The 10,062-nt window shown below is 69.5% G+C and overlaps 4 protein-coding genes across 4 annotated transcripts; 1 reads left to right on the forward strand and 3 right to left on the reverse strand.

Moving 5' to 3' along the window:
- Positions 1-90: 90 nt before the first annotated feature.
- On the forward strand, positions 91-1,843 carry LOC134053186 (uncharacterized). Its single transcript, XM_062508056.1, has 2 exons — positions 91-1,248; positions 1,763-1,843. The coding sequence occupies exons 1-2, from the start codon at positions 91-93 to the stop codon at positions 1,841-1,843; spliced, it is 1,239 nt and encodes a 412-aa protein (XP_062364040.1).
- A 55-nt stretch (positions 1,844-1,898) lies between these two features.
- On the reverse strand, positions 1,899-2,631 carry LOC134053187 (pancreatic polypeptide-like). Its single transcript, XM_062508057.1, has 3 exons — positions 2,538-2,631; positions 2,244-2,436; positions 1,899-1,962 (listed from the first exon to the last, which is right to left on the reverse strand). The coding sequence occupies exons 1-3, from the start codon at positions 2,629-2,631 to the stop codon at positions 1,899-1,901; spliced, it is 351 nt and encodes a 116-aa protein (XP_062364041.1).
- A 1,434-nt stretch (positions 2,632-4,065) lies between these two features.
- LOC134053237 (peptide YY-like) lies at positions 4,066-4,734 on the reverse strand. Its single transcript, XM_062508126.1, has 3 exons — positions 4,556-4,734; positions 4,253-4,324; positions 4,066-4,087 (listed from the first exon to the last, which is right to left on the reverse strand). The coding sequence occupies exons 1-3, from the start codon at positions 4,732-4,734 to the stop codon at positions 4,066-4,068; spliced, it is 273 nt and encodes a 90-aa protein (XP_062364110.1).
- A 2,820-nt stretch (positions 4,735-7,554) lies between these two features.
- Positions 7,555-9,756, reverse strand: TMEM101 (transmembrane protein 101). Its single transcript, XM_062508078.1, has 4 exons — positions 9,550-9,756; positions 8,690-8,870; positions 8,469-8,615; positions 7,555-7,981 (listed from the first exon to the last, which is right to left on the reverse strand). The coding sequence occupies exons 1-4, from the start codon at positions 9,684-9,686 to the stop codon at positions 7,673-7,675; spliced, it is 774 nt and encodes a 257-aa protein (XP_062364062.1). The 5' UTR covers positions 9,687-9,756; the 3' UTR covers positions 7,555-7,672.
- Between the last annotated feature and the right edge of the window lie 306 nt (positions 9,757-10,062).

Raw genomic sequence — 10,062 nt, forward strand, 5'->3', positions numbered from 1 at the left:
GTGCGATGAGATGGGGGGTGGGAGAATGCAATTGAGGGGGGGCCGCATCCGGGGCCGCGGGGGCGGGAGCGGCTGCGCGGCTGCGCTGCAATGGCGGGGAACGATCGCGACGGAGCCGGGGGGGCGAGGGGGGGGCATCCATCAGCCGCCCCCTCCCCAAAAGAGGGGGTGCACAGCACCAGCCGATCCCCCCAAACCCATCTCCATCCGCCCGCCTCATCCCCCACCCCATCCCCACCCCACGCCGCCCCCCCCGAGCGGCATCACCCCCCCCGCGTGGCATCGCCCCCGGCCCCTCCCAGCCCCCCCCCGTACCTGGGGGTGCCGGGGGGCCGCGGGCGGGGGCCGGGCCGGGCGGCGGGGACCCAGAGCCGGGGAGGCTCATGGCTGCGGGGCCGGGCTCCCCCGCCCCAGATCCGGGTACCGCCGCCCCCCCGCAACCCCCTGGCCCCGCGTGGGGCCCCCACCCGCGCCGGCCCCGCGCCCCCTCGCCCCCCCGCCTTGCACACGCATGTGCACCGGGCGCGCTCCGGCCGCTTTGCACGCCTGGCAGAGGTGGGGTTGGGGGGGGCGGGGGGTCGCGGCGTGAGCTCACACGCGCGGGCGCGGCCCGTGCACGCGCATCTCCCGCGCGTGGCGCTCAAACCACCTGAGCGCGCTCCCGCGCGCTCGCGGACCCACGCACCCCACCACCACCACAACGCCGCCGCGCACCCGCGCGGCGCACACGCGTGTGCGCGCCCTCGCCGACACGCGCGCCCCCGTGTGCTCCCACGCGCGCTCCCGCTCCCGTGCAAACCCAGGGGCGCTCTCCCCGCCCGTGCGCTCTCCCCCGTCCCCGCTTACCCGTGCCCGCTCACGGGTGGGACCCCCCCGCAGCGTCCCGCGGCGTGGGGAGGGGGCCGGCGGGGGCTCGGCCCCTTTAAGGGGGCGGTGGGAGGGGGGAGCGGGAGCGCGGATTTAAAGGGGCCGCGCCGAGCCCGCGTGCAACGCGAGCGCGCCCGCGCACGGCCCCGCACTCGCGCACTCCGGTGCCCACTCGCGCAGCGCCCACCCCCGCAGGACCGACCGCCCCCCTTGCACACGCGTGTGCCAGGCTTCGGTGGGCCCCGCGCACACGCGCGTGCCCGGCGCGCGCACACGCTCCCTGTGGTTCCCTCCCCCCTCACGCTCGTGGCCGTGGGACACTCACCCGTGACCGAGGCGGGGGCGGCCGCCGGCATCGCGGACCACGCGCGACTGGCACCGGCCGGACGGGGACAGGCACAGCGACAAGGACGGGCTCGGGGGCGTGTCCACAGTGCCAGCACCCCCAGTGTCCCCAGCACAGCCACTCGGTGTCCCCGACATGCCCAGTGCCCCCAGTGTCCCGTGTCCCCAGCACCCCCTGTATCCCCAGCGTCACCACGGTCCCCAGACTCAGCGTCTGTGACACCCCCAGTGTCCCCAGCACGCCGGTTCCCCCCAGCCCGGTGTCCCCGGTGTCCCCGAGCAGGCGGAGACAGGACAGGCGGTGGCTGCAGGGGGGTTTATTGCTAGGGGGGGGTCTGTCCCGGCCCCGCGGGGCCGGCTCTGGGGGTCCGGGGGTGCAGCGGGGGTGGGGAGGCTGCGCCTTCCGGGCTTCTTCACCTGCTCGGCCCCGGCGGTGTCCCTGAAACAAAACGGGGGGGGTCAGGCAGGGTCCCCCAGCTCCGTGTTCCCTTCCCCACAGAGTCTCCCCGGATCCCCCCTGTCCCATGTCCCCCACCCTGACACCCTTTAGGGCCTCCCCCTGAATTCCCCCAGCCCCGGGGACCTCCCAGAGCCCCCCTTCCCCCCGGGCTGTCTCCACTGGGGACACTGAGGCAGGAGGAAGCCCTGGGGGGCTCCTCCCGCCCCCCAAGTCCCTTACCTGGGGCTCAGCACCCTGGGGCGCCGAGGGGCTCCTCGCCCCGCGCTCGCCCTCCCGCCCGCTTCCCGTACCTGCAACGAGGACGCGTTTAGGGGACAGCGGCCCGGGGGACAGGGGGACACCACGGGGAGTGTGTCCAGATAGGGAGTGTGTCACGACAGGGAGAGGGTCGCGATGGGGAGCGTGTCATGACAGGGATCGCGTCTTCATGGGGAGTGCATTGAGATGGAGGAGCGCCTCGCGAAGGGAAGCACATCACGATGGGGAGCATGTCGCGATAGGCAGCATGTCACCATAGGGAGTGTGTCTCGACAGGGAGCACATCAGGACCGCCCCCCCAGGCCCCCCTCACCGAGGGCGGGTGACGACGTTCAGGTACTGCTGCAGGTCGTTGTAGAAGCGCAGCAGCTCCTCCACGGGCGCGTCGTCCCCGGGGTACGCGGGCTGGGCCGGGGCCGCGCGGGGCCGCAGCGGCAGCAGCGCCAGAGCAGCGCAGGCCACCAGCAGCAGCGGCGGGGACATGGCTGAGACACGGACACGGCGTCACACGCGTGTGCACAGCGCGCACACCTGCGCACACCTGTGCACAACTGCACTCAGCACACAGAGCACACAGCACACCTGCTCACACCTGCACACAGCACACCTGCACGCCCCATGTCCCACCGCCGCACACCTTCAGCCTCGCACGAACAATTGCACACGCGTGTGTCACACGCACAGTCGCGCCCTTGTCCCATTTGTCGCACACCTGCTCCGCTCACACCGCTCGCTGCTCCCCGTCCCCTCTCACCTTCCTCCTCGGGCGGGGACGCGGGGACACGGCGAGAAGAGGGGACAGTGCCTGACACGCCGGGTCCTCGGTGCCACTGCTGCCACCGCCGTGCTGGCCCTTATATCCCCCCGTGCCCCGCTGATGTCACCGTGCCACGCAGCACCTGTGGCCAGGTGCCCATGCTGACGGGGAGGGGGGACAGGGGCCATGGTGGGGGTGACAGGGACAGCTGGCCCCTGGTTAATGTTTGACCCCGCGCTGAGGGGGCTCCCGGAGGGGACAGGACATGGACACGAGTGTCCTGCCCCGCGGAAGGACAGAGGGACAGGGCCTAGAGAGGGGGCTGATGGGGTGAAGGGGGGCAGGAGTGGACAAGGGGTGGGGAGTGGGACAGGGGACAGTGGAGGGACAGAGGGAGGGGGGAGGGAGAGATCCGGGGGTGGCGTGAGGGAGGCAATGTTGGGGTGAGGGGCGGGGGGGGGGCACAGCCACCCCCTCACTGCAGCCATGGGGACAGGTCTGTCCCCAAGCTCCCACCATGGCCACGTGAGGGGACAGAGGGACACGGGACCGCCACCCTGGCACAGATCCCAACGGCCACATCATGGGGCTGTGTCCCGATGGTGTCAGCACCCCCTGGCAGAGCACCCCACACCCAGGACAGTGCTCCCCAGCACCCCCACGAATGTCCAACCCCTGTGCTCCGGTCCTATCACAGCCCCCCAGCAGCCCCACATTCAACAGTGGTGGATCCCCTCACCAGTGCCCAACATTACCCCACACCCAGTGCACCCCAGTATCCAACACCAGTGCGCCCCAGCCCCCAGCTCACCCCACTCCCACCCTTCCCTATGCACCCCCTCCTCCAAAATTCCACCCCTCACCCCCTTCCACTCTACTCCCCTCATTTCACCCCCTAATCTCTCCCCACCCCCTTTCACCCCCCTCCTCCAAAATTCCACCCCTCACCCCCTTCCACTCTACTCCCCTCATTTCACCCCCTAATCTCTCCCCACCCCTTTTCACCCCCCTCTCTCCCTGCACCCCAGCACCTCCTGTCCCTTATTCCTCCCCTTCCATCCCTCCTCGACCCCTACATCCCTCCTGCATTTCTTCGTCCCCCCCGCGCTCCCCGCGCCCCCACACACAGCGCGGACCCGGCCGTGCCCACGATCTTGCTCTTTATTGTCTCTGCGGGGCCGTTCGGGGACCACGCGGGACCCCCCGACAGCAGTGGGGAGGGGACGGGGTCGGGGCCCCCCCGACAGCGGGACACCCCCGGGCCGGGTTCTGGGGGTCCCCGGCCCTCCAGCGGGGGGTCCCGCGCTGGCCCTGGGTCCCCTGAGGGGACCTGGAGAGATGGGGAGGATTTGGGGGACGGGGGGGCTGGGCGGGGCGGTCACCACGAGTCGTCATCGTACCTACGGGAAGAGCCGCTGTGAGAAAAGGGGGAACGAGACCCCCGAACCCCCCTGGACCCCAAACAGCCCGGGACCCCCGCCCCGGGGGACGGGCGACAGCGCAGCCCCTGTCCCTGCCCGCGGGGCCATGGAGACAGGGAGGGGGACAGCGATAGGGACACTCACCGTGACCTGTCACCGCCGGCCCCCAGGAGCAGCTCCGCCTCCGCGGCTCCGGGGCTGGCGCGTTTCCCGTACCTGCGGGACACGGGCGCGCTCCTGAGCAACGGGGACCTCGCGGGTGCGCGCACGGAGCCCAGAGGTGTGGACAGGGACAGGGACAGGGGACAGGGGACAGGGGACAGGGACAGGGACAGGGGCAAGGACAGGGACAGGGACAGGGACAGGGACAGGGACAAGGGACAGGGACAGGGACAGGGACAGGGACAAGGACAGGGACAGGGACAGGGACGCCCCTGTCGCGCTCACCTCTGCCGCGTGACCAGGTTGATGTAGTGGCGAAGGGCCGAGAAGTACCGGGCCATCTCCTCGGGGGACGCGTCGTCCCCGGGGCTCTCCGGTTTCGGGGGGTACGCGGCCGCCAGGCACAGCAGGGCACAGAGGGACACGGCCACCAGCGCGCGCCACGGCCGCGGGGACGTCACCATCTGCGGGGGACGGGGGCGAGGGGCGAGTGGAGCTGCGGGTGGGACACCCCCATCGCCCCCGGGTGCTCCCATCACCCTCGGGACCCCCAACCCAGCTCTGCCCCTCACCAAACCCCGGTCCCTGTGGGATTGTCACACCCTCAGGGTGCCCCCAGCTCCACGAGGGTTTGTTTCACCCCCCCATCCGGGACCCCGGCCCCATTCAAGGGACATCCTCGCCCCCGGGACACCCCCATATCCCACGAGGACATCTCCCTCCCAGAGACCCCCCCCTCAGTGTCCCTAAGGCAGCTGCCCCACCCCAAAGGACCCCAGGGACCCCCGTGCACCCAAAGGAACACCTCCCCTCCAGGGACCCCACAGGTCCCCAAGGGGATTGTCCCTCCTGGGGTCCCGACCTCCCCTCAGGGACCCCCCCGGGACCCCAGCCCCGTCCCTGCACTCACGGTGGCGGAGGCAGAGGTGACAGGTAGGGCCTGGCAGTGGGGTGACAGTGCCGGGGACACGGCGGTTCCTGCACCCGCCCGGGCATTTATAGCCCAAGGGGGGCTGGTGGCTCCTCCCTCACGCGTGACCGACCCACGGGCACGCAGGACCCTGCGGCCCCCCCCGCCACGGGCAGGGGACACGTGCCAGCACCTTGTCCCTGTTCCCCGGCACAGCCCCCAGCCTGGGGCATAGAGGGGATGGGGAGGACAGAGCGTGGGGGCACGGGGGGGACACACGGACACGGGGACACGCGTGTGGCCACCGGACACGGCAAAGCCAGGTGGGCACGGGACATGGGCACAGATGGGACATGGCACACAGACAGGTGACACAGGCAGCCAGGGAACATGAAATGGCACATGACAGATGTGGCAGGCAGCCATGGCACAGGGACATGGATGTGACACAACCGTGATACACGGCGACAGGGAATGGACACGGATGTCACACACAGCCCTGGCACACAAACCCGCCCTGAAACAGCCGTGGGATGTGACAGTGGGACACAGGGACATCAGCCACACCCAGGGACACAAACGTGGCACATGGGACAAGACCCACGGGCCTGGCACAAACCACCTAAGGGGGACAGTGGAGGGGACAGACGCAGCCACGGCTGCCTCAGTTTCCCCAGACCGGACACGAAGCCGCCTGCACAGTCCTGTCACCGCAGCCCGCCACCGCCATCGACCGCTGTCACCACCCCCAGGACGGATGAGGTGGCCTTTCCAGCCCCGGTGGGGGACATCAATCCCTTATGGATTTACCATTAAGGAGCAATCACCGGCTCCGAGGGAAACCGAGGCACGGAGGGACGAGGCGGGGACGTGCCCGCCGGGCAGGAGCCACCAAAGCCACCGTGAGGGTGCTGGAATGAGGAGAAGTGGCACAAGGGGGTCCCCAAAAACGCCGGGATGGCCCCACCGATCTGCAGCCGCATCTCCGGCCGGGGCGGTGGAGGGGCCAGGCTGGAGGCGACACGATTGTGCCGGAGGGGACACGGGAGGGTGCCAGCCCCGGCTGGAGGGGACGCGCTCCGCACTGCTGGCCCGGTTGTCACCCCGGCGAGCGGCGGTGGGGACGCGGCTGGTGGCAGTGGGGGGGGGGGACTGTCTCCCGTGGCGTGGCCGCGCTGTGACACTGACACTGTGACACTGTGACACCCGCCGGGCTGCAGGGACACGGGCGGGGGGTCCCGGCCGAGCGGCGCCGGGCTCACGGCAGCGCTGGGAGGGGGGAGCAGCCCCCCGGCCCAGAACCTCTCACGTCCCCGCGGTCGATGCGGAGCTGACGGGACCGAGGGGAGCGGCGGGGACCCCCCCCCGCGGGACCTGACACGTGTCCGGTTCTCCTTCCCGGTACGGGGGGGGGCGGAATCTGCCCCATCCCGGGGGCTGGGGGGACCCCACCACAGCGCCAATGTCACGGCGCTGTCACAAACTCCCCCCAACTGAGGCCGGGGTGGTTCAGGGTTCGGGTGGCCTCCTGCACCCCCCAGCACCCGTAAGGGGGGGGGGGGGGGGGGGGGGGGGGGGCAGGAGATTTCTGCCCCATTTATCCGAGTGACAGCAAACAGAGATTTTCCAAAGGTCACAGGATGACTCTGCCGGCTGCTGGGGGAGGTGGCTGCACCCCCGGACACAGGGGGGACCCCGGCATGGACAGGGCTGGGGAGTCACCCCCTGCATGCCCCCAGCTCTGCAAGGGCAATGAGGAGGAAGAGGAGGGTCTGGGGGGTGAAGGCGCAGAGCTGGAACCGATGGGGGGGGTCCCGGGGGGTGAGGCACCATGGTGGCCCCCCCGAGCAAACAGGACTCTGCCGCCTGCTCGTGTTTTATGGCCCCGGTTCCGCCGGAGGTGCATTAGGGCCCCCCGGAGGAAGCCCCTTATCAGCCCTGTTTGCTTTTCCGGACAGGGCGGGGGGGACATGGAGACCTGCCCAGCCTGGGGGGGACACGGACATCTGTCCAGCCCCAGGGGACACGCACAGCGCAGGGGGTGACACACAGCTCAGGGACAGGACGAGAGCAGTGAGGACAGAACCTGCAGAGACTCTGGGGGTTGCCAGCCCCTCCCTGGGTCCCACTGGGACCCCGCACCTGTGCCAGAACACCCCCAGCCCCCTCCAGCAAGCCCCTAAAGTGGCTCCCCCTCAAGCACCACCCCGTAACCCCCTCCAACTCTGCCCCCAAAGCAGAGCCCCCCAGGGTGAGACATTAAAGATTTCTCAGTGCATCAGTAAAAATACATTTTTGTGGGGGAGAGCAGTGACACCCCTCAGCAGGGAGAGAGGCTCTGGCCACACGGTGGCTGCCACCCCCTCCCCCAAGGCAGGACCCCCCACCTGTCCTCTGCCAAAATTATCAAATATTTACAAACAACACAAAAAAAAAATCAACCAATAAATAGCAGCGCTCCTTAAAAAAACCCTCCCACCCCTTTTATCCCCTCATCCGTCGGTGGCCAGGATGACCACAGCCCCAAAGATGCCGACGTTTTGGCCGATGAGCTTCATCTGGTTCCAGAACTCGACGCGGCGCAGCGCGTGCCAGTAGCCCAGGTTGCCATCGATGAGCAGGATGGCCAGGGGCAGCAGCACTGCCAGCACCTGCGCCGCTGTCCGCACGTAGTAGCCCGATAGGAAGGCCAGGGCCAGCAGCCCGTAGAGCAGGAAGAGCAGCTGCAGGGCCAGCTCACCCCCCAGCAGGTGGTCCAGGTAGGCCAGGCGGTCCTCAGTGCTGTGCTGCAGGGAGTAGGCCTGTGGGGACAACGGGGGGACAGGGGGACACTGGGGACACTCTCAGCAGGGCTGCGCTCTGGGGGTGACGGGGGTGGAGTGTGGTGCCACCGGTGCTAAAGGGAGAGCTCGTCCAAGGGACAATGTCACCCCAGGGACAATGGGGACCTGGAGTGTGGTGGCAGTGGTGGCACTGGCAACGCCCACGCAAGAGTTCTACCCCAGGGGTAATGGGAGATGCAGCGTGGTGAAACTGGTGACACTGGAAACAATCACCCAAGGCTCCTTCCCCAAGGAGAACTGCTGCCCGAGCTTCTCCCCTGGGGACAGTGTGGGCTCAGTGTGTGGTGGCACTGGTGACAGCACCCCGAGGCTCCCACCAGGGACAATTTGGGGCATTGCAAGCACTGTCCCAAGGCTTCTCCCGCTGGGAACCGTGTCCCCAGCCTGCAGTGCAGCAGCACAGAGATGGTCACTGGTCCAGGCTGTCCCCAGGTGTCCCCCTTACCTGGCAGATGAGGTAGATGCCCAGGAACACCTGGCCCGTGGACTGCAGCGAGCGGCTGCGCGGTTTCTGCCGGTAGAGCTCTCCGGCACCACTGGCCAGGATCAGGAAGCCGCCGATGATGGCGATGGTGCGCGAGTACATCCGCACCTGTGGGGCCACCGGGGCCGTCAGCGCCGCCCTGGGGCCACCCCGGGGCCCTGGGGGGGTGTGGGGGGTCTCACCTTGAGCCAGTCGCCGTAGTGGACGTGGCCACCGACGTGGGCGGCGTAGGTGGCCACCGCCAGCTGCAGCGCGGCCCCCAGGGCGAACCAGCGCCGTTTGACCCCGAAGGACATGAAGCTGGCACAGAGCACGGCCACGCCCATGTCCACGTACAGGTAGGGCACCGGGATGTCCGGCTTCCTGCGGGAACGGCAGCTCCAGCACCCCCAGACGCGCCCCAGAGCCCCCCAAAGCCTGCCCCAGCTTAATGGGCAGCCTCAGCCCTCACTCTGCCCCACAGAGCCCCTCTGTGCCCCCCACTGCTGCTCTGCCCCCTTCCCCAGACCCCAAACCCTCTTCCGGACCCCAACACTGCCAAGCTCTCCCCTCAGCCCCAGGCAGCAGCTGCGTGCCCCATACCTCAAACCCCACCTGGCCCAGCCCCACTGAGGGTCCCCTGACCCGGAGCAGCCCCACATTGACCCAGGAGACTCCCAGCTGCCCCACACTTCAGCAGACTCCCAGGCCCCACAGCCACCCCCAGGCTGTTCCAGCCCCCCAAAACCACCCGCAGCCCCTCACACCCGCACACCGCCCCGAGCCTCCCGCAGGTTCTCACGACCCCACAGCAGCCTCTGCACCCCTGACAATCAGGGCTCTCCCCCAGACCCTCGAGGCCCCCTACCCCACACCCACCTCTGACCCTCCCGGCCCCGCAACCATCTCCAGGCCTCACAACCACCCCCTGATCCCCTCCAGCCCCAGCCCTACACCGACCCCTTCCCGCACAACCACCTGCAGGCCCCTCCCAGGCCCAGGCTCCCCACGACCACTCGCAGGCGCCCCACCCTGTCCCGTCCCTTCCCCCCCGGGCGCGCACCGGCGCAGGTCGGCGCGCTCCGCGCAGAGCAGGAGCCCGCTGAAGCAGTGCCAAAACGGGAAGCGGGTGAGCAGGACGCCGCCGCCCGCTGTGAGCAGGCGCAGCGCCCGCCGCCTCCACCCGCGGCCCGCCGCCATTACCGGGCCGTCCCGCCGGAAGTGCCGCGCCGGAAGTGCCGCCTCGAGGACCAATCAGCACCGCCCAGCGCCCCGCCAGGGGAAAGCCACGCCTCCTTTAAATGGCACCCCCTCATTACCCTCAGGCCGCGCCCCCCCGTTCCAATGGCGTTTCCTGCTCCAAAGCCGCTCCCAGCTCAGGAACCGCCGCACCCACAGAGTCTCCATCCTGCCCCAGGCCGCGCCTTCTCCCTGAAACCGCGCCTTTTCCAGTGAAACCACCCCCCCACGCCCCAAACCGCGCCCCATCAATCAAGCAAACTGCCGCGACAGGCCACGCCCTAAAGCCACGCCCACCACTGGTTATTACAAATCCCACCCCTAAACCACGCCCTCA

Source organism: Cinclus cinclus, chromosome 24 (genome assembly GCF_963662255.1).
Source record: "Cinclus cinclus chromosome 24, bCinCin1.1, whole genome shotgun sequence".
Classification (NCBI taxonomy): domain Eukaryota; kingdom Metazoa; phylum Chordata; class Aves; order Passeriformes; family Cinclidae; genus Cinclus; species Cinclus cinclus.

Coding starts and splice junctions, on each gene's coding strand:
- LOC134053186 (XM_062508056.1), top strand. CDS start 91: ATGGCGGGGAACGATCGCGACGGAGCCGGGGGGGCGAGGGGGGGGCAT. Junction 1,249..1,762: donor ACCACGCGCGACTGGCACCG/GCCGGACGGGGA, acceptor GACACCCTTTAG/GGCCTCCCCCTGAATTCCCC.
- LOC134053187 (XM_062508057.1), bottom strand. CDS start 2,631: ATGGGACAAGGGCGCGACTGTGCGTGTGACACACGCGTGTGCAATTGT. Junction 2,437..2,537: donor GTGGGACATGGGGCGTGCAG/GTGTGCTGTGTG, acceptor GCACACGCGTGT/GACGCCGTGTCCGTGTCTCA. Junction 1,963..2,243: donor AACGTCGTCACCCGCCCTCG/GTGAGGGGGGCC, acceptor TCCTCGTTGCAG/GTACGGGAAGCGGGCGGGAG.
- LOC134053237 (XM_062508126.1), bottom strand. CDS start 4,734: ATGGTGACGTCCCCGCGGCCGTGGCGCGCGCTGGTGGCCGTGTCCCTC. Junction 4,325..4,555: donor AACCTGGTCACGCGGCAGAG/GTGAGCGCGACA, acceptor CGTGTCCCGCAG/GTACGGGAAACGCGCCAGCC. Junction 4,088..4,252: donor GCCGGCGGTGACAGGTCACG/GTGAGTGTCCCT, acceptor CTCTTCCCGTAG/GTACGATGACGACTCGTGGT.
- TMEM101 (XM_062508078.1), bottom strand. CDS start 9,686: ATGGCGGCGGGCCGCGGGTGGAGGCGGCGGGCGCTGCGCCTGCTCACA. Junction 8,616..8,689: donor ACTACGGCGACTGGCTCAAG/GTGAGACCCCCC, acceptor GTGGCCCCACAG/GTGCGGATGTACTCGCGCAC. Junction 7,982..8,468: donor GCATCTACCTCATCTGCCAG/GTAAGGGGGACA, acceptor TTGTCCCCACAG/GCCTACTCCCTGCAGCACAG.